This window comes from Urocampus carinirostris, chromosome 6 (assembly GCF_059441175.1).
Source record: "Urocampus carinirostris isolate Australia breed hairy pipefish chromosome 6, RoL_Ucar_1.0, whole genome shotgun sequence".
Taxonomy (NCBI): Eukaryota; Metazoa; Chordata; class Actinopteri; order Syngnathiformes; family Syngnathidae; genus Urocampus; species Urocampus carinirostris.
The window spans coordinates 23,034,803-23,059,847 of NC_142354.1; the positions used below are offsets into that span (position 1 = coordinate 23,034,803).

The 25,045-nt window shown below is 38.5% G+C and overlaps 2 protein-coding genes, 1 long non-coding RNA gene and 1 pseudogene across 5 annotated transcripts in view; 3 read left to right on the forward strand and 1 right to left on the reverse strand.

Annotated features, from left to right (window-relative positions):
- LOC148364281 (protein polybromo-1-like) overlaps nucleotides 1-9,953 on the forward strand; it is a 31,663-nt gene extending 21,710 nt beyond the window's left edge. Inside the window, exons 21-30 of one of the 3 annotated variants that reach the window (XM_088338340.1) lie at nucleotides 267-412; nucleotides 2,405-2,562; nucleotides 2,639-2,822; nucleotides 3,095-3,293; nucleotides 4,403-4,601; nucleotides 5,499-5,651; nucleotides 6,604-6,723; nucleotides 6,937-6,989; nucleotides 8,364-8,544; nucleotides 9,443-9,953. In XM_088338340.1, the coding sequence (XP_088194466.1) occupies nucleotides 267-412; nucleotides 2,405-2,562; nucleotides 2,639-2,822; nucleotides 3,095-3,293; nucleotides 4,403-4,601; nucleotides 5,499-5,651; nucleotides 6,604-6,723; nucleotides 6,937-6,989; nucleotides 8,364-8,544; nucleotides 9,443-9,606 (1,557 nt within the window). In that variant the 3' untranslated portion in view covers nucleotides 9,607-9,953. The remainder of the gene's footprint in view (nucleotides 1-266; nucleotides 413-2,404; nucleotides 2,563-2,638; nucleotides 2,823-3,094; nucleotides 3,294-4,402; nucleotides 4,602-5,498; nucleotides 5,652-6,603; nucleotides 6,724-6,936; nucleotides 6,990-8,363; nucleotides 8,545-9,442) is intronic. The other 2 variants (XM_088338341.1, XM_088338342.1) reach the window with 2 other exon arrangements.
- On the forward strand, nucleotides 6,996-8,224 carry LOC148364282 (uncharacterized). The gene is made up of 2 exons (XR_015850736.1): nucleotides 6,996-8,034; nucleotides 8,161-8,224. It is a non-coding gene; the product is annotated as an uncharacterized LOC148364282 (long non-coding RNA).
- A 1,541-nt stretch (nucleotides 9,954-11,494) lies between the features above and the next one.
- On the forward strand, nucleotides 11,495-25,002 carry cse1l (CSE1 chromosome segregation 1-like (yeast)). The gene is made up of 25 exons (XM_088338344.1): nucleotides 11,495-11,633; nucleotides 14,956-15,045; nucleotides 15,166-15,308; nucleotides 15,392-15,493; nucleotides 15,569-15,714; nucleotides 16,568-16,658; nucleotides 16,738-16,845; nucleotides 16,908-17,000; nucleotides 17,087-17,254; nucleotides 17,335-17,464; nucleotides 17,546-17,611; nucleotides 18,697-18,899; nucleotides 18,977-19,061; nucleotides 19,151-19,212; nucleotides 19,287-19,423; nucleotides 19,500-19,603; nucleotides 19,685-19,782; nucleotides 19,868-20,018; nucleotides 20,091-20,299; nucleotides 20,574-20,671; nucleotides 20,757-20,842; nucleotides 20,920-21,001; nucleotides 21,729-21,875; nucleotides 21,976-22,207; nucleotides 24,509-25,002. Exons 1-25 carry the CDS (start codon nucleotides 11,516-11,518, stop codon nucleotides 24,596-24,598), a joined length of 3,039 nt encoding a protein of 1,012 aa, XP_088194470.1. The 5' UTR covers nucleotides 11,495-11,515; the 3' UTR covers nucleotides 24,599-25,002.
- On the reverse strand, nucleotides 22,775-22,860 carry LOC148364284 (U2 spliceosomal RNA; annotated as a pseudogene).
- Nucleotides 25,003-25,045: the final 43 nt, after the last annotated feature.

A 25,045-nucleotide genomic window follows, 5' to 3' on the forward strand; every position in this document is an offset into this window, starting at 1 on the left:
CCCCCTGCAACTTTCAGTGCTATGGTTCCATGAGTCCACTACTGAATGTTCTCATTGACCTTGGGCATTTTAATAAATGCAAACCAAATTAGTCACTCATGAACCTGTGACCCAGGAATGTGTATGAATTCCAGTCACACCACAAGTTAATTTCCTTTGGAATCTTGTTGCTTGAACACAAGGATTCTGAATGACAAGATGCTCTGGCGGTCGTGCGGGACTCATAGAACCGCATTTTCATTCCTAACTTTCGTTCTGATGTGCAGGAGAGGGAGGATGTTCTTTTGGAGGTGACTAACGGTGAAGCAAGCTGCAAGTACTACGAACAACTCTGCTATAACAAGCTGTGGCTCAAAATGGGGGATTGCGTTTACATCGGCTCTCATGGACTAGTGCGCAACCGAGTGGGCAGGTGTGGTAGTGTCATTTTTATGCGTTAAGTGTTTCCTGTGCCAGAAGGTCAAAACTGATTGGGCAAAATTCCACAGCAAGGGCGTAATTTTAGCATGGACAGAGGGGATGTGTTAGACCCAATATCAAGCAAGCATTCTTTTTTTCCCATCCATATTATGTGATCACTGACTCGCTTCTTCCCCACAAATGCCAAGACCAATCCCTCAAACTGCTGTTAACTGAATTGAAAGTAACTGTAGACATATATCTTTTCAATGAACATGTTTCGATAAGATATTTTCCTAATGGTAATATTTTCTCTCACTTCTGCTCTCCTTTATAGCAGAATTATTATTTTTGTGTTGAGTCAAAATGAAGCTGAATAAACACTGCAAAAAAAATAAACATCTTAGCCCATTGATATACATTTTTGCTGATTTTGCTGTGCTTTTGCTTAGCAAGATTATTATTTTTTTCGTTAAATGAAAAATAAATTCTCAAAACGACTATGTTGAATGGCAGAAAGTTGGGCTTAAAAAAGTTGTACGGAAATTGGAACTTTTAAACTCTTTGCCCTCACCTCCTGTTCTAAAGTCATGATTGCGGCCCTTAGTAAGCTTTTTCATGATGCACATGCAAGTACGTGCATTTCATAGACTTGCTCGAATAAACTCTCGAAACTATCTATTTTCATCTTTCTTGGGGCTTTGGATTGGCGTTAGTTCTATACTTGAAATAGGCTTCTTATTTTTCTATTTTCATTCTACACTGACAAATAAAAAGAACCTGTGTTCCGCGGCCTGAACAGCTTTGGTAAAAGTAAGATAAAAGCAGATAAGCGTGGTGGAAAAAAATATATAAGGGCTCTTTAAACTCAGTTGGGTATTGTTAACGCATAAAATTCTACTTCCAACTTTTTAAGGACACCTCAAACAAGCTCTGTAGTTCCACTTTATGTGATCTTAGTAATAAATAAATAAGAAAATTAGCAAAAATATTTTCTATCTGCTATATTGAATAAAATTGCTTTTTTTGAAGTATTATGTTCATAAAAATATGCTTTAATAATACTACAACCAGAAGGAATGTTTATACAATAAAAGTGAGAATTTCTGTTTTGATTGTTTCATATTTGTGTTGTTTTGATTTTGAACAAATGGAATAGGGCTTGGCACTTAAAGGCTTCTGCTTCAGCCTACTCCCTCTGGGCACAAGTTTATGAATCGCATTATTTTATTTCACATTTGTGTTTTTTCATTTTTATTTTTTTGGTGCAAATATTGTCCTGTTTCCTTTTGTCAATTACTGGTTAAAGTTGAGGGTAGCATGGCGGCGCAGTGGTTAGTGCGTGTGCGGCACAGTTTTGAGGTCATGAGATCGAACCTCCTGTGTGGAGTTTGCATGTTATCCCCGTGCTTGCGTGGGTTTCCCCTGGGCACTCCGGTTTCTTCCCACATTTCAAAAACATGCAAAACATTTTTAGGTGTGAATGAGCGAGCGAATTGTCTGTCCCTGTTTGCCCTGCGGCTGGCTGGCAAGCAGTTGAGGGTGTCCCCTGCCCACTTCCAGAGGATGGCTGGGATGGGCTCCAGCACCCCCGCGACCCTACTGAGGATAAGCGGTGCAGATAATAGATGGATGATTAAAGTTGTTTTTTGTGCTGTGCCTAAATAAAAAGTCACAAACAAACAATTTTACTTGGGAAATAATCTAAAAGTGTACTAAAATATGTAAAAATATAATTCAATTGAGCAAAGGTTTTTGAATATAGGGATGTACAGTCCTGTGTTTTGATACAGTCACGATTTAGTACATTTCGTGCATAATTTAGGGTAAAGATTTAGAGGTAACTGTCCCAGCGATGTGTTTTAACTTTGAAAAAAAAAAAAAAAAGATCAATTTTTGTTATTTTTTTCTGGCGGTGTATGGACTATACCAGAAAAACTATCGTAATTAACCTTTTGTTAACTATTGTCTATTTTTCCACACCAATTTATCTTTGTTTTGCTAGGATTGAGAAAATGTGGACGCGAGATGGAGCCGGCTACTTTTTCGGCCCTATCTTCATCCACCCGGAGGAAACGGTGCACGAGCCCACCAAAATGTTCTACAAGAAGGAAGTTTTTCTGAGCAACCTTGAAGAAGCCTGTCCCATGGCCTGCATCATAGGCAACTTTCAGCCTTCATTTATTATTTATTTAAATATCAAAATTGTGTGTTTGAATGCCAATTTCTTGTCTCGCAGGGAAATGCGCGGTGTTATCTTTAAAAGAGTATCTATCTTGTCGGCCAACTGAAGTGCCTGAGGAAAATATCCTGCTCTGCGAGAGTCGCTACATTGAAAGTGAAAAGCAGATGAAGCGCTTTAAAGGACTGAAACGATTTTCGTTGTCTGGAAAGGTAGTTGAAGATGAACTCTACTATTTCAGGTATGATGCGGATTCGAAACTTGTGGCATTTTACTTTTCTATTTTAAGAGTAAAGTTATAATTTTACTGGAAAAACATGAAAAACTTACCCTTAAGGGCAGGGGTGTCAAACTCATATTAACTCTGGAGGGGGGGTAAGGTTGGCACATGATAGAACGTGTGTCTAGGGCATTATTATTATTAACAGTATTATGATTATTATAAAAATGCACATAAAATGTGCATGTACAATTCACGCAATTCAATTTTTAAAGTGTAAATATTTTCAACAGGAAGCTCATAGTTCCTCAAAAGGAGCCGTCACCATTACTTGACAAGAAAATCGAGGAACTGGAGGCCAAGTTTGCCGATATGACAGACGAGGAGCTGGAGGAGCTCGGGGATGATGACGGCGAACTGGATCATTCTCTGTCTCGCATCCATTCGTCCCTGTGCGGTGACATGGACATCCTGGCATACACTCCACCGCAGGTCAGCTTTGTTGTAGCATAATTACTGCAAATACCCGACGACAAGCCCCTATTTTTTTCCCACATTTTAAACACTGTGGCTTTTGACACGCACCGGGCCTTTCTCTCGCATCCTGCGGTGGTGCTCCCTCCATACCCGCCGGGTTGCCTTAGTCGACCAGGGGAATCAGACTGTAATTAAAACAAAGTATTAGAAATTCTGCCAAGCGCCTTGAATGTCAAAGTGAAGAAAATCAATGAAGTGCGGGTAAACAGTGAGAATAAGTACAACACCCTTCAGTAGCCAAATACCTAGTCATCTAATTAAGGTGCTCATGAATGGATGAACGAGATTTCCACTGTCCCATTGGATTAAGATCGCAGGCTTGGCACGGGCATGAAAATCTATACCTTTTGACAAAACTCTTTTTTTAAGTCAAAAAGGGTGACCTCCATGAATTGTGTAGATCCGAGGAGAAAATCATTTTTTTCTGGGGGATGGTGGTTTTCTCACATTTCGCTGGGAGTGAATCGGGCGTTTAGCTGGTGTGTTTGAAGTAAAATCAATGTAGTTGTCTTTTGGTACGTGCAACTGTTGCATTAAAAGCTAGGATCACCGTCCGCGGAAGATACAGCACAGAATGAATCAAATCAAACTCCTGCGTTTCTAGCCAATCGGGGGGAAATAGTCAACTGCAGCCCATGCTGTCAATCTCAATCAACTAGCTTATTAGTCAATATTAATTGGCATTAACATATACACATGAGTGCGACAAAATCATTGATACTTACATGCTTGGAATTTTTCTTACAATTAGTGTCAGCTGATTTAATATTTTAGCGTCACAGCGGGTGAGTGTATTTTTTTTCAGTGTAAGAAATTAAGCCCAATTGATATATTTCTATGGCTTTTTTTGCCGTGGCTCAAAAGCTATATTTCGGCCTCAAATTTGCGCATTCCATTTTTAATCAGGTGCGCTCTGTAGTCTAGAATTTACGGTAGCTCATTCATGATCAGCTAAGATATGAAAAAAATACAACTTTGACGTTAAAAAACTGGTCACTGGCATTGAATGAATTAAGAATATCAAAGAAGGAATAGTTGGTGTTATTTTTTTCCTCTATGCACAGTCAAACAAATCTCTAAAGGGTCTTTCCAAGAAGGAAGGCTCAAAGAGAAAGATCAACATGAGCGGCTACATCCTGTTCAGCAGCGAAATGCGGGCTGTCATCAAAGCTCGACACCCGGACTACTCCTTCGGAGAACTGAGCCGCCTCGTCGGCACTGAGTGGAGGAATCTGGAAGGCTCTCGGAAAGCAGAGTATGAAGGTGAAGTGGACTGTTTTGGACCAGGGCGTCAAATATGCAGCTCGCGGGCCAGATCAGGCCCGCCAAGGGTTTTAATCCGGTCCGTGAGAGAATGCTGAGAGAAGGGCAAGAGAGAAACGAGCTGCAGTTTTAAACAAGTCCACTGGGTGTCGCCTTAGTCAGGCGCCATTCACACAGACTACAAAGATGTATTTTTTGTCTCTTTTTCTCATTCTCTTTTTTCTCTGTCTCTCTCTCTCTTTCTTTCCTAATCTCTTGTTCTCTTTTTGTTTTTCTCTCTTCTCTCTTTCTTCTATCTCTTTGTCTCCTCTCTTTGTTGCCCTCTCTCATTTTCTCCATTCCCTCTGTCTCTCTCCTCTTTCTCTTAATTTCTTTTTTCTCTTTCTCTCTTTGTTTTTCAGTTATCTCTTTCTCTATCTGTCTTTCTCCCCTCCTTTCTCTTTCTTTTTTTGCTATCTCTCTGTCTTTGTCCCTTTCTTCTGCCCTTAATTTCTTTCTCTTTCTCTCTCTCTCTATTTCACACTCTCTTTGTCTCTCTCTTTTTCTCACTATTTTTCTCTCACTCTCTTTATCTCTCTATTTTTCGCTTCTCTCTTCTCTCTTTTTTTGTCCTTGTTCTCTTTCTTTCTTTATTTCTCTTTCTTGCTCTTTATCTGTCCTTTTTTCTTTTTCTCTTTCTGTCTTTCTCTTTTTTTCTTCTCAATTTCTCTTTCTCTTACTATTTTTCTCTCTCCCTACCTATGTCTCTTTTTTTCTCCTTCTCTCTCTTTCTTGCTCTTTAATCCTCTACTATTTTTTTCTACCATGTGGCCCCCAAGCTAAAATAATTTAGACACCCCTGGTTTAGAAACTTGTCCTACAATTGGTCAAGTTATATTTTCTCTGGAACCCTTGCAGAGCGGGCAGCTAAAGTGGCCGAGCAGCAGGAGCGTGACAGGACTCACTACATGACGTCCCCCAGAGCAGGTACCCCGTTAGGGGCTCTGATAGGAGTGGTGCCTGCTCCCACCCCCATGGGGATGCTAAATCCAACCTTGACGCCTGTGTCAGGTAACCCCTCAGAGATGCTTTGCTAGTATAACGTGAAGGGCTGGAATAACAATCTTCCCTGCTTGATTCGCTCACATCTTTTTACATCAGCATGTTTATGATGTACTCTGTAGTTTCCTTATACTGAGACAATGAAAATAGCAAGTGTTGCTTTTTAACGAAGGGGTTTGCCCTATTTTATATTTGAGCATGGTTTAAGCGTAATGTCCCTCAAAACACAAACAGCACATTGCGTAGAAGGAAGCCAATAAAGGCTGAATAAAAGGGGTCCTCAGATTGATTCTTGAAGGACCCCAAATATCATGGTCATTTAATTGGAAAGAATGCAAAACGCTCAATCGTCAAAGCGCTGTACATGCTCTTTAATCCATATTTTCATTGTTCCACCAGATATGACCAATTCATCTGTTATTCATTGTTGCAAATTCCTTCATTTAGAGGAAAACATTTTGGTTAAAAATGGACCAATCTGTTTCTGGTATCAGTTTCTTCAGGGGCACTCTGTAATATTTGTCCACGAGATGGACAAGGAAGAATACAAGCTACAGAGACTAAAAGTGACCAAACGGCACATTTTTCCTTTAATTTTTTTTTTGCCAGGCATTTCACAATGTTGTGTTTTTTTTGTAGTATCCTTAGCAGCAAGATGGCGGACAATAAAGTCAGCTAACTTTAGGTGAGCCTCGTGTAGTCCAATGTAAAATAAAAATAGATCTACGATTATTTAAAATAAATACCGATTTATTTTAGCACAAGTAGGTGGTAAACAAAAAAACCCTCAATTTTTAACTTAAAAAATATTGTGGTTTTATTTTATATCGATCCATTCTTTGTGTGGAATAACATGTGCTGCATGCTTGAAGTGATGCATGAACAATCAATGCATGTTGTTGTGTTTTATTTTACTACTCTTCATTCTTAAAAAAAACTATGATCCATGCATGTTTCTCAGAGATTATGCTGCAAGGAATGTTTAGTATGATTGACCGTCTGCTGCATGTCCCGGGGAAGCATTTGCACTCCCAGCATCCTCTACTCTTTATGCCTGGCTTCCCTGGAACGCCGTATTTTGGTAAGAGTCCTGTCATTGCCTTCCTGCCGTGCTTCCTGTCTTCCCGTATGATTTCCTGGAGGGGCTACCTGTACCAATAGGCTGTGACCATTAGTTACCAAAAATGTACTTAAAAGCACATTATATGTTGTTGACTTCATTCTTGCCATTATACATTACTGATTGCCATGTTGTTTATTTTGTGAGTCATTGTCTTTGCATTGAATGTCTCAGGCATCAACGGTATAGGGGGTGAAGCTGGAGCAGGAGGCATGAATGGATCTCAGGTATGATGAAATGAAAACAAACTCTCAGAGCTTTCAAATTAAAATAATGATTTTGCACGTTTTAGACTGAAATCTATCTTCATAAGGATGGTTGCAAATCTACATGCATGTACATTTACATTGCATTTTTTACAGTTACAATACAAGCACAAACGCTGTTCCTTACAAACACACACGGAAAAACATTTAATTACTGTAAACTCTGGACTAAAAGCCGCTACTTTTTTGCTACATTTTAAACACTGCTGCTTTAAATACATTGCGGCTTATTATTTTTCTTTTTCTTATTTTGTGGCCCCACTGAAAAAAACGACAAGCTGCTCTTTTCCACAATCGTATGCACTCTAAATACAAAACACTGCAGTGATGACTGGAAACATTTATGATGCCCTTAGAGAGAAATGAGTTGATGTTTTTGGCAACATTATTTATACAATACATTACAGAAGCAAAACGGGAGGTTTGATGGTACTTTATTTAGTGTTGACTACATACTCACAATATTTCTTTTTTTCACCCACAAATCAAGTCCTTAATTTATACAACTGAATTGAGCAGCCATGGAAGTCGTATACCAAAAACGCTTCTGTTCTCTTTTCGTATATCTGGAGTCATTGTCCGGTCTCAGGAGTTTCCTTTAATCCTCGGAGAACAATGTCAAGCGAATGCAATTTGGTCGGTCACCGTGACAACCACCAACGACGATAGCACAAAAAAACACATCTGATATGCAATATGGCACTATTTTCTACAGTTTGGTTGCCCTGGTGCTGTTGTCCAAAAATATCAAACCCATGTTTTATGTGTCGCAGCCCTCATTCCTGTTATATTTTAGCGCTGTCGTAAATATGTGCTTGTTTTTGTAATCACCATGCAGAATGGTCACATGATCCAATAACACGTCACGTAAACAGAATGGAGGAGAACTGAAAACGATGCAGCTGAAACGACATCAGGTCTGATCGGCACATCATTGGCAATCTAAACTCAAATACATCAATGACAAGTTACCCACACGGTTGGGGAACTTGTGTGCGCTTAAAATGTAAGAAATAAACTTTTATGAGTTCATTTTATGGATGTTGAAGCCTGCAGTCTAAAATCAATTGAAGTTTATATATAGTCAAAATCAAGTTTCGTTCTTAAATTTTAGCATGCGGCTATTTATCAGGTGCACTCTGTTGACCGGATTTTATGATAAAGAGAAGAAAAGAAAAACATGAGGACACATGCAGGATGTATTTACTATACTCCTATTGATGCACATTTACAAACGGCATCACATGAACACTTGAGGTAGTAACCATAGAGAACAAATTCTCTCTGCCCTCGTTCTCATTTTGTATTAATTGCGAAACTGTTTCTGGGAAACAGGCGCCACCAACATGCCAAGGCCATATGGGTCAGGCTGCCCTTCAGCAGCCCTCCACCCCTATGTTTGTGTCACCTCCGGCCAAATCTCAGAGACTCCTTCATTCTGACGCTTACCTCAGTTACATCGAGGGTCTAACGGCTGAATCGTCTACAGTGAGCAAGTGGGACCAAACTCTTACAGGTTCATTTATCTTTTTTTCTTTCTACATCAAATATCGTATTTTCACACACAAAAACCCCAATTTGGCCAGAAATTCGAAAGTGTGCCTAATAGCAAAATACTGATGATTAAAATTGAAAGTGCATACTGTATTTTTGGTGTGCATTGTTACATGAGATTTTACGGTATACTACCATTATAGTGCAACGATTGATCATTCGTAAAATGTTGTTGTATGCAACGGAAACCTTACCCAGGTCGCGGATGTAAGGCCATCAAAAAAAAACTACCAGACCACCAGTAATACAGAAAACATACAAAAAGGCATTAATCTTCTCTCATTATCACACTATTTTACTCATGGTGCCAGACTGAAGACAACCAAGTAGTCCTGATAGATATAAAAAACGTTAAGTCTGATTCGCAATCAGATAAACCAAAGAGTTGTGCTTCTCGTTGCACTGTTTTGTGTTTATTTATATCTTTCAGGATGACTATCTGTTTTCTCCATTCTCTAGCATTCATTTCTGACACCGCAAGTACAAGTAGTGTGAATCAGAGATAAAATTGAATGCCTTTCCCCCTGTCATCTGTACCACTGGTGGTTAATTGGTTTGTTTTTGGTGCCCTTAACCGCCATGACCTGGGCTCAATTCCTGCTGCATGCAATGTTTTGTTATGAATTGTTGCACCAATATATACTGTAAGTATATCAATGCTCCATGGTTATTCTCAATACAGTAGCTCTTGCTGTAGTTTTAATTCAATGCGCCTTCTAGTTCAGTGCGCCTTATTTATGAATAAACTGACTAGTTTAGGGGAGTGCGCCTTATAATCCGGTGTGCCACAAGGTGCAGAAAATTTGCTATACTGTATTGATGTAAATGTGATTACATGAAAGTTTATATTTCCCTTTTAGTTAAGAAGCAAGATGTCCGCCTGACAAAAGAGCAGGAAAGTAGACTTCCATCCAACTGGCTGAAGAGTAAAGGGGCCCACAAGACAATGGCCGACGCTCTTTGGCGACTGCGCGATCTGATGCTGAAAGATACGCTTAACATTCGCTACACACACAATCTGTAGCAAAGCAAATAATCTGAGCCTCTGTTCCCCAGACTTGTGAAACAGAGATGGGGTTATGCTCACTAAAAGTGCAGATTTTGGGTTGTTAAGATCAAAAATGTTTTCATGTTCACATTGTTTGCTTTTCGAAGCAATTTTTTGTTATAGTTGTACTGTTCCAAGTGCAATATTGTTAAAACAATCATTCTGTGGTGAATGTATTTGTGCTTTAATGATTGTAAAGCATTATCTTTGTCTGTTTTCAGTTTGTGATTGTTCCCCTTAAAATGTATTAAATCGAATGTTGCCTGTTTGGGATGTGAGGACAGCTTTTTGGAGAATTAAATATAAAGTTTTTGTGAAAATAATCTGCTACAAAAGAGTTCACACAAAATAAATATATGCACATACATTAATATACCAGAAAAAGGACTACATCTAAATACAACATAAAATTATTGACTTATGTGATTGGTTCTAATTTTTGAAACACGGAAGAAATCAACACTGTCTACAGAAAGGCTGTCAACATGAAATATAGGTAATTCATAAACTATGTATAATAGGTGTGTTTAAGCCTAGATTTAAACAGTTTTTGAGGTTGCAGATCGAATCTCAGAGGGCAGAGGATTCCATTGCACCAGAGCCCAAACGAAGAACACTCTCGAACCTGCAGATTTCTTCTTGGCTCTTGGGATCTCAAGTAGACTAGTATTTTCTGAGCATAAACTTCGAGCATAAATATAGCAGGAAATTAAATCTAATAGATATTATGGGGCAAGTTCATGCATACATATGTATAATACTAAAAGAACTTTTAAATTGCATTATAAGCTGACAAGGTAGACCATGCAGGTCAGCTAAAATTGGGGTAATGTGATGAAACTTTCTTGTCTTAGTTAAAAGCCTCGCTGCAGCGTTTTGTAGCAACTGCAGGCTCTTGATTTTGGACTTGGGGAGACCGAAGAGTAGTGCATTACAGTACAGACGCTGCCCTACTTACGATAGAGATAAGTCCCGGACGATCGTTTGCAAGTTGAATTTCTTGTAAGTTGCTTCAGTGCTATATTTTGTATGGAATGTTTGTTTAAGGTTTAAGTATGCTTGAGGCTTGTACAAGTAACGTGTATTGTTTTGAAACTGAAAAATAAACGTTTAATAAAATAATATGCTCTATAGCGTGACAAAGCAGGCTGAATGATAAAGCATAGTACTGAAAAACAAAGCTACACAGTAGGCGTTGACATTCTGTGGAGCCCTTTAAGACACCTTGTGATTAAGGGCTATACAAATAAACATGAGTTGACTATAAAGATAAATAAAGTTAAGTTTAACTTACTTTTGGAAGAGTTAGGCGACTTCCTTCTCCGTGGTAAAAAGTGGACGAAAAAAGTGATACAACCATTTTCTCAACCGCATCAAGCTTTCTTGTTCGACTTTCATTTCAAAAGAACGGCTCGCCTCTTCTTTACGCTTTACACCAACATTATCGAATGGGTGCACAAGATATTAGCCTCGATCTCATCATCCTACTATTTTTGTACAACGTTGTAATTGAGCATTATGGGAAAGAGTTCAGCCAAAGCAACTAAATCCCTAGTAGTCCAGTAATTACAAAATGGATTTAATCTGAGTGTCTGTGCAAATGGGTAAGTGTGAAGTACATTGTAAAGTGCTTAGGGAGGTCTTTAGTGACTTAAAAAGTACGATATAAATGCAGATCATTTGCCATTTAAGCACCCTCAAAACGTACTGGTTATACCCATGTTTCATATAATGTATTGCACTTATCAAAAGTGGGAGTAATACTAGAAAAGTACAAGTTTCTGCATTTCTTTTCTTGGGTTCGATTAAAAAAAAAAAAGTTTTTCCCATAATTTCCCCAGACTCAGAAGGGGCGTCGCTCACTTTTGCAGTATGGCGTTTGCGCATGCGTGTGACCGCGCTGTTCCTTTTCCTGCAGACGTTTGAAAGCTGGCACGGTAGAACGTGCAGTGTGTGTTTCACTCACGGTGTGTTACTGCTGCGATTTAACAGTCACACTTACGGTAAGAACGCGTGTTTTCCCACCCGTAAGTGACAGAAAATGATCAATTACACTCTGTCGTCATCAACTTCTTCATGGCAACAACAGGCGTGTCGCTTTTCGAATGAGCTAACTTTATCCCCTTGTTAGCAAGATAGCGCTGAGGTTAGCCGGGGTTCTATTTACAGGTGCCGAAACTCCATACTCTTGAGATTTCTCTCCTCGTGTCTCATGGGAACCCTAACAATTACAAAATCAAATCCAACTTCATTTAAAATTTGAAATGTTGACACAACTCTGACGAAAATAGGTCACTATTTCAGACAAGCTAACATTTAGACGCTCTACTGATCTGGAGTCAGCCGTGCTAGCTGAATGCAGGAGCATGTTGCTAAGTTAGCTGCTAGTTTGCTAACGTCAGGGCAAGCCTAATGTTGAATGAATAGCGGGGAAGGAGATCACTTTTAAGAGGCAACTTTAAATTTATTATTTGTACATTTAAGTTATTGTCGTTTTTCGAAAAATTTGAACTGCGATGTTGGAGCGGGTCAACAACGCCTTTACGCCCAACATAAATTTGATATTCCTTTGGACGTCAGTGGTTTCCATTCTTACACGTACTTCATAATATACAGAACTGTCTCAGAATTTTTTTATGAGTAATTTGATCATTTTCTGCATTAAAAACACATTTTGCATACAGTTATTATTTTAAGTCATATTAGGATATACACTCAGATATCCATCCATTATCTGCACCGCTTATCCTCAGTAGGGTCGCAGGGGTGCTGGAGCCCATCCCAGCTATCTTCAGGCAGTGGGCAGGGGACACCCTGAACTGGTTGCCAGCCAGTCACAGACCACACAGGGACAGACACAACTCACTCGCTCATTCACACTTAGGGACAATTCGGACCGGCCAATTAACCTAAAATGCATGTTTTTGGAATGTGGGAGAAAAACCCGGAGTACCCGGAGAAAACCCACACAAGCACGGGGAAAACATGCCAACGCCACACAGGAGGTTTGATCTCATGACCTCAGAACTGTGGCACACGCGCGCTAACCACTGCCAACTCAAATATCCTATCTAAAGAAATCTCACAATGTCTTGAAAAAATGTTCTAGTAAATCCATCATCCTATCACCAATATTCAAACAATCATTGGCATTTTTGCCTTTTAGTTGTGCTACAGAAAATGAACCATATCAGGATACTCAAGCGTTTTAAGACAGTCCTGTGTGGTTAGTTTTAGGAAAATATTCAATAATAGGCTTAAAATATAGTAAATATTGTAAAAGTATACTTGTAGGCTACTAAACTAACACTCAATAAAAAAAAGGCTTGCAATATTTCAGTGGATTTGAAATGAACCGAGAATTTATAACTTTTTTGTTTTTAACTGCATTATATAAAATCAAAAGCTGTACATTTTCAAACGATTCTGTTGGATCTTTTTTTTTTTAGAAATTATTACATCCGAGTTATCATACTTGTTAGTTTAGTCCATATAGTTGTCTTCATTTTTATTACACTGCAAATGGTTAAATGATTGGGTAAAAATATACAAAATCATAGTATTCTAGTCGGCCTTTCAACTAATCAGCAATATTAAAATAATAAGGGCTTGCTATATTTAATTGCATTTGCAAATAATGTATGCTGCTTGATGTTTTTAATTGTGTTACATAAAATAAACAACTAAGTTATTACATTTCACTGACAGTCCTGGAAAAAAAAAATTACCTGACATCAAACTTACAAGTTAAAGGTGCATTGTGTAGTATGTTGCCTCTAGATGGCACTGTATTGTCTAATGCGTACAAAAAGCAAGACCAAAGGAGCCCAGTTTAGCAGCAAGATGCCAGACAAACATGACAGTGACTACTAGGTATGGGTTCTGCTATGAAAGAGAAATACAAATTTCTTATTGAACATTTGTGAAATTGTTTTATAAATATTCATATGTGCACACCCGGAGACACTGCATCAATCAAATTGGTAATCCAGTCCCTGCTGAAGCATATGTTGGTTAACAGTCTACAGCAGATTACTATTTTTTCCCTTTTTATATACAAATAAACTGCCTGTGAGTTGGTACAGTAAATACATATATTCATTATGATATTTGGTTATGAATGTTAACACTGGTCTGTATGGTATGGTTGTCTCCCTTTAGCTTACACTACAAAAAAGATTAAATATAGTAAAATTAGTAAAATAGCACATTCAAATTATTTTTTATTTTATGACTTACTAAATGATTAAAAAAAAAAATACGTACATGATGCAGACTTATATAATGGCTTCAGTATTTTTATACAGTTAATAATTTATTTATTTTTCTTTTTAAATATTATATTCCTTATTCAAAACAGGGTCTTTTTTTATGAAAATAAGTTAAATAATGCCTAAAATGAGGAAAATGTTATTCCAACACAACAGGACAGTTTTTTTTGTTTGTATAGTGTTCGCACATTCGCCTAATATGCGAAAGGTCCCTGATTTGAGACCGGGTGGAAACATTCCGTATATTGGCCTGGAGAAGGCTGTACTTGACTTTGACATACCCAAGGAAATGGTGCCCCTACAACCCCAATAGTTAAAGGATCCAACCACCATACACACATCACTGTAGGTTATTAAAGTAAACTTTGATTCTAAAAATAAAATGACCTTTTTATACTTTAAAATGAATATCCTTCTATTTAAGGTACATACACATGCAGAATTACTTGTAAATTATTTTTATACCAATTTGTCTTTATATGTTAGTATAATAAACACATAAAGACACATTCATAATAGAATATATACTATAATAGAATAGTTTTATTTTCATTGATAACAACGCAATGAACAATATTTGCAAAGAGATTAGACAAGGCCCTTCAACATAAACAAGATAAAGACCACAAGAGAAAAATTACATGAAAAAAGATTTTAGGGTAAATGGGCAAAAATATTTACAAGGCGAATGGTTGTATAACCCATAGAGTCCCATCACGTACCCCCATTTAAGAACCACTGAAATAGACGACCCAAGATTTTCAATGTTTGTGTAAAACAACTAATGCGGCCCACTTTCAAGTCAACTGTTAAGGCTTGTCGAACGGGAAAATTGTAAGATTTGTGGAGCAGAATATTTTAAGCAACAAAACCTGTTAAAAAGAAACACATTTATTATTTCATTTAACTAATTGAATGCAAACTTTGTCAGTGGCACGTTTTTAGGCAAAATGTAAATATTTAGGGCTAGTCTGGAGCCCATCCTTGTTTTAACTTTATGACAATATATCGTGGTCTTCCAGTGTCTCAATTGTGATCTTCCCCTTTTCAATAGCAACTATGGAACTCAATGATGCCAACCTACAAACCCTCACAGAGTTCCTTCGAAAAACCTTGAATCCTGACCCAACAGTTCGGCGTCCAGGTAATTCACATACTGGTAACGAAAACACAAATTTAACACAGGCATGTTAAGACGTTATCGGGTTTTTACTCTCAATGGGCATATTATAACACTGGTTTTTGCCTTTTCTCCTCGTAACAGCTGAAAAATTTCTTGAATCGGTCGAGGGAAACCAGAACTACCCGCTACTCCTCCTTACTTTGCTGGAAAAATCCCAAGACAATGTCATCCGCGTCTGTGCTGCTGTTACGTTCAAAAACTACGTCAAAAGGAACTGGCGCGTTGTGAGTTTGGACAACCACATCGAGTATGTTGTCAATGATACCGCAGCGTCAGTTGTAAAAGTTTTGAATATGTTTCTCTGAAGGTCGAAGATGAGCCAAACAAAATTTCAGAACAAGACAGAACAACAGTCAAAGCAAACATCGTTAACTTGATGCTAAGTAGTCCGGAACAGATTCAAAAGCAGGTAAGCAGCATCTGTTATATTGGGTTCCATTTTTCTGTTGTTTTAAGAAAGCTTTGTGGATTCTTCTTTTTTCAGTTGAGTGACGCTATAAGCATCATCGGCCGGGAAGACTTCCCTCAGAAGTGGCCTGACCTTCTTACTGAGATGGTGACTCGATTCAGGAGCGGAGATTTCCATATTATCAACGGCGTGCTCCGCACTGCACATTCGCTATTTAAGAGGTAGGCGTCCTTTTTTAAGATGCATGCAGGATGCTTGTTTCCCTCATTTTTCGCTGGGGTTGCATTCCAAAAATTTTGTGCGATAGTCAGAGCCCATAAAGTAGAAACATTTATTTATTTATTTAATAGATATCGGTAACATTTATGCGACTGAAACAACAATAGATCTACAAGTAAAAAAACACAGAATTACAGTAAAATGAATGAATAAATGGTCTTCATTGTCATTTTACAATAGAACAACAAAATTGTAGGGCTTCTATCAGTTTAGGAAAGTGTGGTTGAGAGCAGCTGGCTAGCTGCACACTAGCAGTAAGGGTTCTCAAGCTTAGCAGGTCTCTGTGATGATAAAAATACCAAAGTCACGAATTTAGCAGTTTCCCTCAAGTTGTTGCTACAGGTAATCCGTTTATGGATAATGGATCTGCCTTTGAGACACAGGCTTGGTAGGGGTGGCTTGTGGGATTTGTTAGCTGCAGCAGAAGGTTGGACCAGCAGCCCCGCTTTTGCTTGACGCAACCTTGATCTCTTCCCTTACCCGATAACAATACATAGCGCAGCCGGTGCTGATCAGCTTTTCGGTGAGCTCTTCTGACTTTTCTCAGAGTCCCATCTAATTGACGAATTTCTCTTCGATGTAACAAGCCGCTGAATTACTGGCTGTTTTTTTGCTTTGCAGTTTTGGGTGGACGCATTGATTACGTAGTAAAACGAAATACAGCGAGGAATTACTGTAATCCCGCAATCACTGCTAGTGAGGTGTCTTTTGAATGTGTTTTATAAAAGGAATATTCATTTTTTAATGTCTTCTTGTTCTAGTTTAAACTTTTGCCTTACTTTTTATCATTCCCAGGTATCGTCATGAATTTAAATCAAACGAGCTTTGGTTGGAGATCAAACTGGTTCTTGACACGTTTGCTTTACCTCTGACGGAGTTATTCAAGGTTTTTCTTTGGTCGTCCTGCAGCATTTTCTGACTTATTATTGTGTATGTGTTCCAACTATGTTTCTTGTTTGGAGTAGGCTACTATTGAGTTGTGTCAGACTCATGCGACGGATGTGAACGCCTTGAAAGTCCTCTTCTCTTCACTCACGCTCATCTCAAAGCTTTTCTACAGTCTAAACTTTCAGGTTTGTTCTGCTTATTTGAATTATTATTTAAAAAATCCTATTAGATTTATGTTTCTCATTAGGATCTTCCAGAGTTTTTCGAAGATAACATGGAAACCTGGATGACCAATTTCCACGCGCTTCTAACTTTGGATAATAAACTTTTACAAACGCAGGTAAGTGTGCTAAATTTGTGGTCTGGTAAAATCCACATCATCATTCCCACAAAGGAGATAAATGTTTGTGTGGTTTTGTTTTTTAGGATGAGGAGGAGGCAGGTCTCCTTGAGCTTCTCAAGTCGCAGATTTGTGATAACGCTGCACTTTATGCTCAGAAGTATGATGAGGAGTTCCAGCCATATCTTCCTCGTTTTGTCACTGCCATCTGGAATCTTCTAGTTTCTACCGGCCAGGAAGTGAAATACGACTTGGTATGGTTATAGGGTTAAATATGGCACGCAGTTGATGTTTGCTGAATGCTGGATTTTAAACATGTTTGGTTTTGTTGTAGCTTGTAAGTAACGCTATCCAGTTTTTGGCATCGGTGTGTGAGCGGCCACACTACAAAAATCTATTTGAGGATCAGAATACACTCACTAGCATTTGTGAGAAAGTCATCGTTCCCAACATGGAATTCAGAAGTAAGGGATTTTTTTTTTAAATTTAATTTTCCCCCCTGTCATGTGGCTTGAATTTGCTTGAATTTTTCAATATTTTGTTAGGTGCTGATGAGGAAGCTTTTGAAGATAACTCTGAAGAATATATCCGCAGGGACCTTGAAGGCTCTGGTAAGGAAAACTTAATCACATTTATCAATTTAACCATTTAAATTAAACATATTAAAGAACATATTAACAAGTGGGGATGTCAGATATAACCTTTTTGAATGGACACCAGTTTTTTTTTCCTTAATGCTAGTGTCCTACTTCTCCAGGTTAATATATTGTGCAGATTTCTTCAGGCCTTTATATGTGCAGAATGCTTTTGTATACTTTGTGCTACACACCTCAAAAAACTTAACACGTTGTCAGAAAATTATGATTATATGGAGCATATATTTTTGGATATAAAGTCATTTTCCAGAGTAGTAAATTTCTCATGAGATACACCAAAGAGCAGTTTCACTCGTTCATTTTTGCGTTTATTCATATCTTTCAGGACAACTTTGTTTTCTGCATTCTCTAACATTCGTTTCTTGCACCTTGAGAAAAAATGGAGTGATAATGAGATAAAATCCAGTGCCTTCTTAGTATGTCACCTGCATCAATGGTTGTCCAGTGATAAGATTTCGGCACTCTCACTGCCGCGACTTGGGTCTTATTACCGATGCTAGAATGTTTTAGGGTCTTGGTCAGTGCCATTTTTTTGACTGATCCATCATTACACCTATACACAAATAAATATGGTACCTCTGACTAGTATTAAAACCAGGTATTTTATATATTAAATATAAAAAATACTATTTTGTGGGGGGTCCGCCTCATAATGGCCTTTATAGTGCTGTAGTATAAACAATAATTATTGAAATGTAAAAAATAATCTCCCAACATTTTCCTCATTATAAGAAATATTTGTCATTTTTCTAGTAAAACAGGTTAAAATTATTGTAAGAAAAAAATAATTATTTTATTCTGCCGACAGGGTAAGAACATTTCTGCATTATACACACAATATTACCTGTGTCTAAATTGTTTTTTAACAGCATTGTACAGTTCTGGAAAACAAGTCTCCAAAGAGTAGTGTTGGCCCTGAAAAGTATCAAAGCAAATAATTATAGCGCAACCCTAATGAAAAACAACATTATTAATTTAAAAAAATAAAAAATTCCGTATCGATTTCACCTTTGTACAACTCGTTTTTTTCCCATCCTCAGATATTGACACTCGACGTCGGGCAGCCTGTGACTTGGTGAGAGGCCTGTGTAAGTTTTTCGAGGGCCCCGTCACGGCCATCTTCTCCGGATACGTCAACTCCATGCTGGCAGAGTACGCAAAGAACCCCGGGGCCAACTGGAAGCACAAAGATGCCGCCATCTATCTAGTCACATCACTGGCATCAAAAGCTCAGACGCAGAAGGTATCATAATGGTTTTATACATGTGTATTCATAATTGAATTCATACAGTTGCACCAATTATTCTGATTTCCTCCTAGCACGGGATAACTCAGGCCAACGAATTGGTGAATTTGACAGAGTTCTTTGTGAATCATATTTTAACTGACTTAAAATCTGCCAATGGTAATATCTCAATAAAATTCATTATTTTTTACCTATAAATGTGCTGTTTTTTTACATTCATAGGCAATGTCTTGTTAATGTAATTGCAGTGAATGAATTCCCAGTATTGAAGGCGGATGCTATAAAGTATGTGATGATTTTCAGAAGCCAGGTACGCTGAGACTTTGCTTTCTCCTTGAGGCGCACATCCTGCTGTTGACTAACTTTGCTGTGCTTCCCTTATAGCTTCCTAAGGAGCACTTACTGCAAGCTGTTCCTCTTTTGATAGCTCACCTGCAGGCAGAGAGTACTGTGGAGCACACATATTCTGCACACGCTTTGGAGAGGCTGTTTACTATGAGGGGGCCAAACAATACAACGCTGTGAGTGTTGAGCTGTTCACCGGAAATGGCATCGCCTTTTTTAGACTAGATTTTCACCTTTTAAATTTTCCTCTAGGATTACTGCTTCTGAGCTGGCACCATATACTGATATGCTCCTCACTAACTTGTTCAAAGCAATGGCGATTCCTGGTTCATCAGAAAATGAATACATTATGAAAGGTGGGCTAAACTTAAATGTCTAATTACGCTTAGACCGTACACTGCACATTTGTTTGACTGATGCCGGTATTTTTTTTTCAGCTATTATGCGCAGCTTCTCTCTCCTTCAAGAAGCAATTGTTCCCTACATCCCCACTTTAATTGATCAGCTTACACAAAAGCTCCTTTTAGTCAGCAAGGTAACCCTCACTGAAGATTTTATTTTGTGATAAGTGCATGTTTGCGTTTGGAATCCGCTAACGCAGTTGAATGTGTCACTCTCAGAACCCCAGCAAGCCCCACTTTAACCACTACCTGTTTGAGTCGCTCTGCCTTTCTGTCCGGATCACCTGCAAGGCCAACCCTGCCACAGTCGGCAGCTTCGAGGAAGCTCTATTCCCTGTTTTCACTGAGATCCTCCAGAACGACGTCCAGGGTGTGTTCCCTTCAACAATTAACATTTTAGCAGAATTATGGTTTATTATGGCTCATTTTCATGTCCATGCAGAATTTCTGCCGTATGTATTCCAAGTGATGTCACTCCTGTTGGAAATGCACACCAACTCGATTCCTTCCTCCTACATGGCTTTATTCCCTCACCTGCTGCAGCCTGTGTTGTGGGAGCGCACGGGCAACATCCCACCTCTGGTGCGCCTGCTTCAGGCGTACATGGAGAAGGGGGGAGCCACTATTGCTGCATCTGCCGCTGATAAAATAGTAAGTGGTGGCTGTATTATTGTACTTGATTACAATCGTTACCATTTATAGCCCCCGAAATGCATTAGTATTAAAATCACATAATTTCCTTGCGCACAGAACAAATTAACACTACTAAATTGTGTCCACACATTAAGTCCGGAACAAGAGTCCTGCTTCACTTTTTATTTATCATTAAGCTGTTAAAGTGTTCTTATGTTTGGTTTATGATTGTATATGGAGGTATTAACTATAACTGGGGTAAATGCTGTACAATTTATTTTTTTCCCTCTAGCCTGGACTGCTTGGTGTTTTCCAAAAGCTTATTGCCTCCAAAGCCAATGACCACCAAGGATTTTACCTTCTCAATAGCATTATCGAACACATGCCCGTGTAAGTCCACACTTTCCTCAGTCTCGTCCAATTTTTGAAGCGCAGATTGATGGGTCGTGACACTCTATTCTTGTTGTTTTTCCAGAGAATCCCTCACTCAGTACAGGAAACAAATATTCATTTTACTCTTCCAGAGACTTCAAAGTTCTAAAACCACCAAGTTTATCAAGAGTGAGTGCAGGTTTTTTTCCCCCCTTATTAATCTTTAAAAGTGCGAGCTTATTAATAGTTTTATGTCATGGTTGCAGGTTTCTTGGTATTTGTCAACCTTTATTGTGTCAAGTATGGAGCTATTGCACTACAAGAGATTTTTGACAGCATCCAGCCTAAGTAAGTTAAATATGATCAAGTACTGATTAATAAAATTCAGTTTGGGTCGCCATTTGAACACTACGGCTAATATTGTATGATTTATTTGTTTTAATCGCTCTTTGGGGAGAATTTTTACAACTAATTAGATGGGCTATTAAATGCCAAGGCTCTATTTCTTGTAAAAGTAGACATTTTGTTGAGGTCAAAATATTGCGATTTCATTTGATCATTTAACAGACTGATGATCTTCACAAGGTGTCTTAGATGTGCTGGAGTCTTGCTCTCAGTATGTAGTATGTGGGATACACAAGTTGTATGTAATGTTTCTTCAATCAGGCTGTAGTCTTTTATGTCTCAATTTGGTAAAATACTGTATAAATTCTTGTATAAAACTTTTTTTTGCCTTAAGATGAACTCAGTTAGGGTGTGCATTAAACCAGGTGTCGCGGCGGTAAGCGTTCAGAATCCTAACCACCAGTGATCTTGATGACTATGAAAGACATTAGTTCATCATTATCAAACTATTATTAGTCTCAATGTCAGAGACCAAATTTAGAGGAGAAAAAGAATGTAAGATATAAAAGACTGAGGAAACAACTCTTTGGTTTATCTGATAAACACAAATAAATGTGGTATGTTTTTTTTCAAACATTATCTAAAGTGTTGAAAATACTTTGCTGTCTTTGAAGATGCAATTTCAATGAGGTATCAAGATCCTATTGTAAATGTGTTTAATCCTCTACAGAATGTTTGGCATGGTGTTGGAAAAAATAGTAATTCCAGAAGTTCAGAAAGTTTCCGGAACAGTTGAGAAAAAGATCTGCGCTGTTGGTATCACAAAGGTCCTCACTGAATGCCCTGCCATGATGGACACAGAATACACAAAGCTTTGGTAAATCCAATTTGGATTATTTATATTAAAGTATGTTAAAAAAATGCTATCCAAAAAATGTTACTGAAATCCACAGCGTAATTGAGTATGTGTTTTCCAGGACGCCACTGCTACAGGCTCTCATCGGCCTTTTTGAGTTGCCCGAAGACGACAGCATCCCGGACGACGAGCATTTCATCGACATTGAGGACACACCCGGTTACCAGACCGCTTTCTCCCAGCTTGCCTTCGCCGGAAAGAAGGAGCACGACCCTATCGGTGATGCTGTCAACAATCCGAAAATATTGTTGGCTCATTCCCTACATAAGCTTTCTACAGCTTGTCCAGGAAGGGTAAGCTTTGTTTTTTTTCTTCATCTTTTGGGGTATTTTTAGTTTGTACTGTGTTTACCATACATAAGATTCTGCCAGGTGACCAGGGTTTATTTGTGCCCGCCGGGGTCTTCTGAACTTGTATTAAAATATATATATATATATATATATATATATATATATATATATATCATATACCTTTCCATTTATATAGTAGAAATAACTTCAGATTCTTAATTACCGTAAATTCCGGACTATAGAGCGCACCTGATTATAAGCTGCACCCACCACATTTTAAGAGGAAAATTGCTTTTGTACTTACACAAGCCGCACCTGTATACAAGCCGCATGCGCCCACACTAAAACATGTAACACAATCACATAATTAACCCAAACCCTGCTTTTAGTCCCGCGATTTTAACTGAGGGGGGGGGATTTTGTAAGGGTTATTGTTCTATATTCTTTATCAATTATGCATTATCGGTCAAATCATAATACACTACAAAGCCACGGGCCGAGACACTTGTTCTCAGCCAAGAGGCCGAGTCAAGGTCCTAGCCACAGAGCCATGCAGTGATCAGTGCGAAAGCACCGTTCCCGGAGGTACTGCAATACCGGGCCGATGCGTTGAGTGGACAGAGCAAGCTCTTATTCCATCTCCGAATTGCAAAAATGCTCTAGGTATCATGCCGACACATTTAGAATCTGGCGACAATAAGAATAGCACCAGGCCACTTCATGATCATGGACATAAAGTACACAGTTCAAAAACCACAGCCGGCAAAATGAACGGAAAATGATACCGGTACTTAGGATTTGATGCAGACCTGCAGAGTCCGGGTCCTGATAAAAGTAATCCAAGGAAAAAAAGTGTATATTTTTAAAGGTAAGGGTGGGAAAAATATATATCCACTATTGTCTGCCGTGTCCACAAACACTCACCTCTACCAGTCCCCACTTCCCGTCATCCCCCGCGTCTAATACGCCCCTTCTTTTTAATTGGTCAGTGCAAGACTTATCAGAATAATTGTCCAAAATAAATACAAATAAATACATTACAAAAATGTACAGTTGCAAATACATATTAAACATGGTTTCACATATTTACAAAGAAAGACGGTATACCGAGAGTTTTCAAAGCTTTAATAATAATATTATAACTTTCATCACAAACCGCGCCTGTGAAGGGTAGCAAAACGCTACTAACACGCTCGCAATACAGTTAACGGGTCTGTTAAGAAAAACATACCGTACATGTAGAAATCACGGTAAACCGTTCTCATCTCCGTCCCTATATCTGTCGTCATCAAAGTTGTCCTCCTTTAGTATGGGAAAGAGACTTTGCCATATAGACGTCATCCCACGCTCCCTTATTCAAAAACACGCTCGCAAGGTAAAGTTTGCGTGCAGTGGCTGTTTCCTTCTTTATCGGACTGCTCGATTGCGTTTAGCTTGTAAGCTGCGTCATGTGCCTTGAACTCGAGCGCCGCTGGCGGCTGTTAGAAAAATGACATAAATTGGCCGCATGACTGAATAAGCCGCAGGGTTGAACATTTGGGAAAATAGTAGCAGCTCATAGTCCGGAATTTACGGTATATAATTGAAGGCCAACTCCACTGTTTGCATTACTGTTGCATATCTGTCAGAATGAATCTTGGCCAGTCAGTCCATCCCCGTTTAGTTTTTACAGTGTTTGTCTAACCCTAAATCCACCAAGCTGGTCTAGACCCGCCGCTTTACATCAAACACAGTCCGACTTTTATGTGCAACTTATGGTCATGAAAATACAGTACATACGGCTCCCTAGCCAAATGTGGCTCTTTTCATGAGTACATTTGGATCAGAGATAAGATACTGCATGTGCAGTTTTCCTCTGTTGGATTTCAATTCTAATGAGCACAATCTCAAGTTTGGCGCGTGCACAGCCAAATCAACGCTGATAATGCAATCGGTTTGGTCTTAATATATAAAGGTTACAGTCTCAACTACAGGTTACAATTAAGTTGTCGCACCAACAGATTCTGTTTTGGATTCCATCGCTAAGGAGTCCTTTTATATTGAGCTCATCAAACCATGTACGTTACTTTTGAGACACTTTATGCTAAAAAATGTCTTAAAACATATGGTTACGTCTCTCTCCCCAAAAAATATTTTGCTATTATAGCACATTAGGTCAAAAAGGTTCCTGACCTAGACTGTCCACCCACCGGGGCCTCAAAATTCTATGAGAAACAGACACATGGAACTTATTTTCTTGATTCTATTCACAACTTCTAAGCTTAAAATATATTTAATGAGTAATCTTTTTTTTTTGGTGTTTAGGTTCCATCAATGCTGAGTAGCAGTTTGAACGCCGAGGCTCTTCGCTTCCTGCAGACTTATTTACAGGGTGCCAATGTACAGCTGGTCTGAATAACTCATTTCAGTTCAAAAGGATGACACTTTCCAATAAACGCCATTACCATCGTACAGTGGAATTCCCTTGGAGGTAATGAATCATTTATGACTTTGGGGTTTTCTGAGACTGATTTTTTTAAAAAAAAAAACTTTTAAAATATCATGACCAAATGCTAGCCTAAAACTTTTTTTTTTTTTTTGTGCTTGTGGAGTTTGTCCCGAGCCAAGGAGCAGGAAAGGAAAAACCTAAAAGTTCCATCGGTTCTTTTTCCTGCTAGCTAGCAAAACAGAACATCAAATTTAGAGACCGTCATCAAGGATTTTTCTTTTTGTATGGTTGAATTTTGTTGCATATATCTTGTAGCTTTATTCATGTCTAGTCTGTTTTTCATGTGAATAAAAAGATGCACTTGTATAGATTTATCGTCGTGGCCTTTGTGTCTGAGCATCACAGTCTAAAAT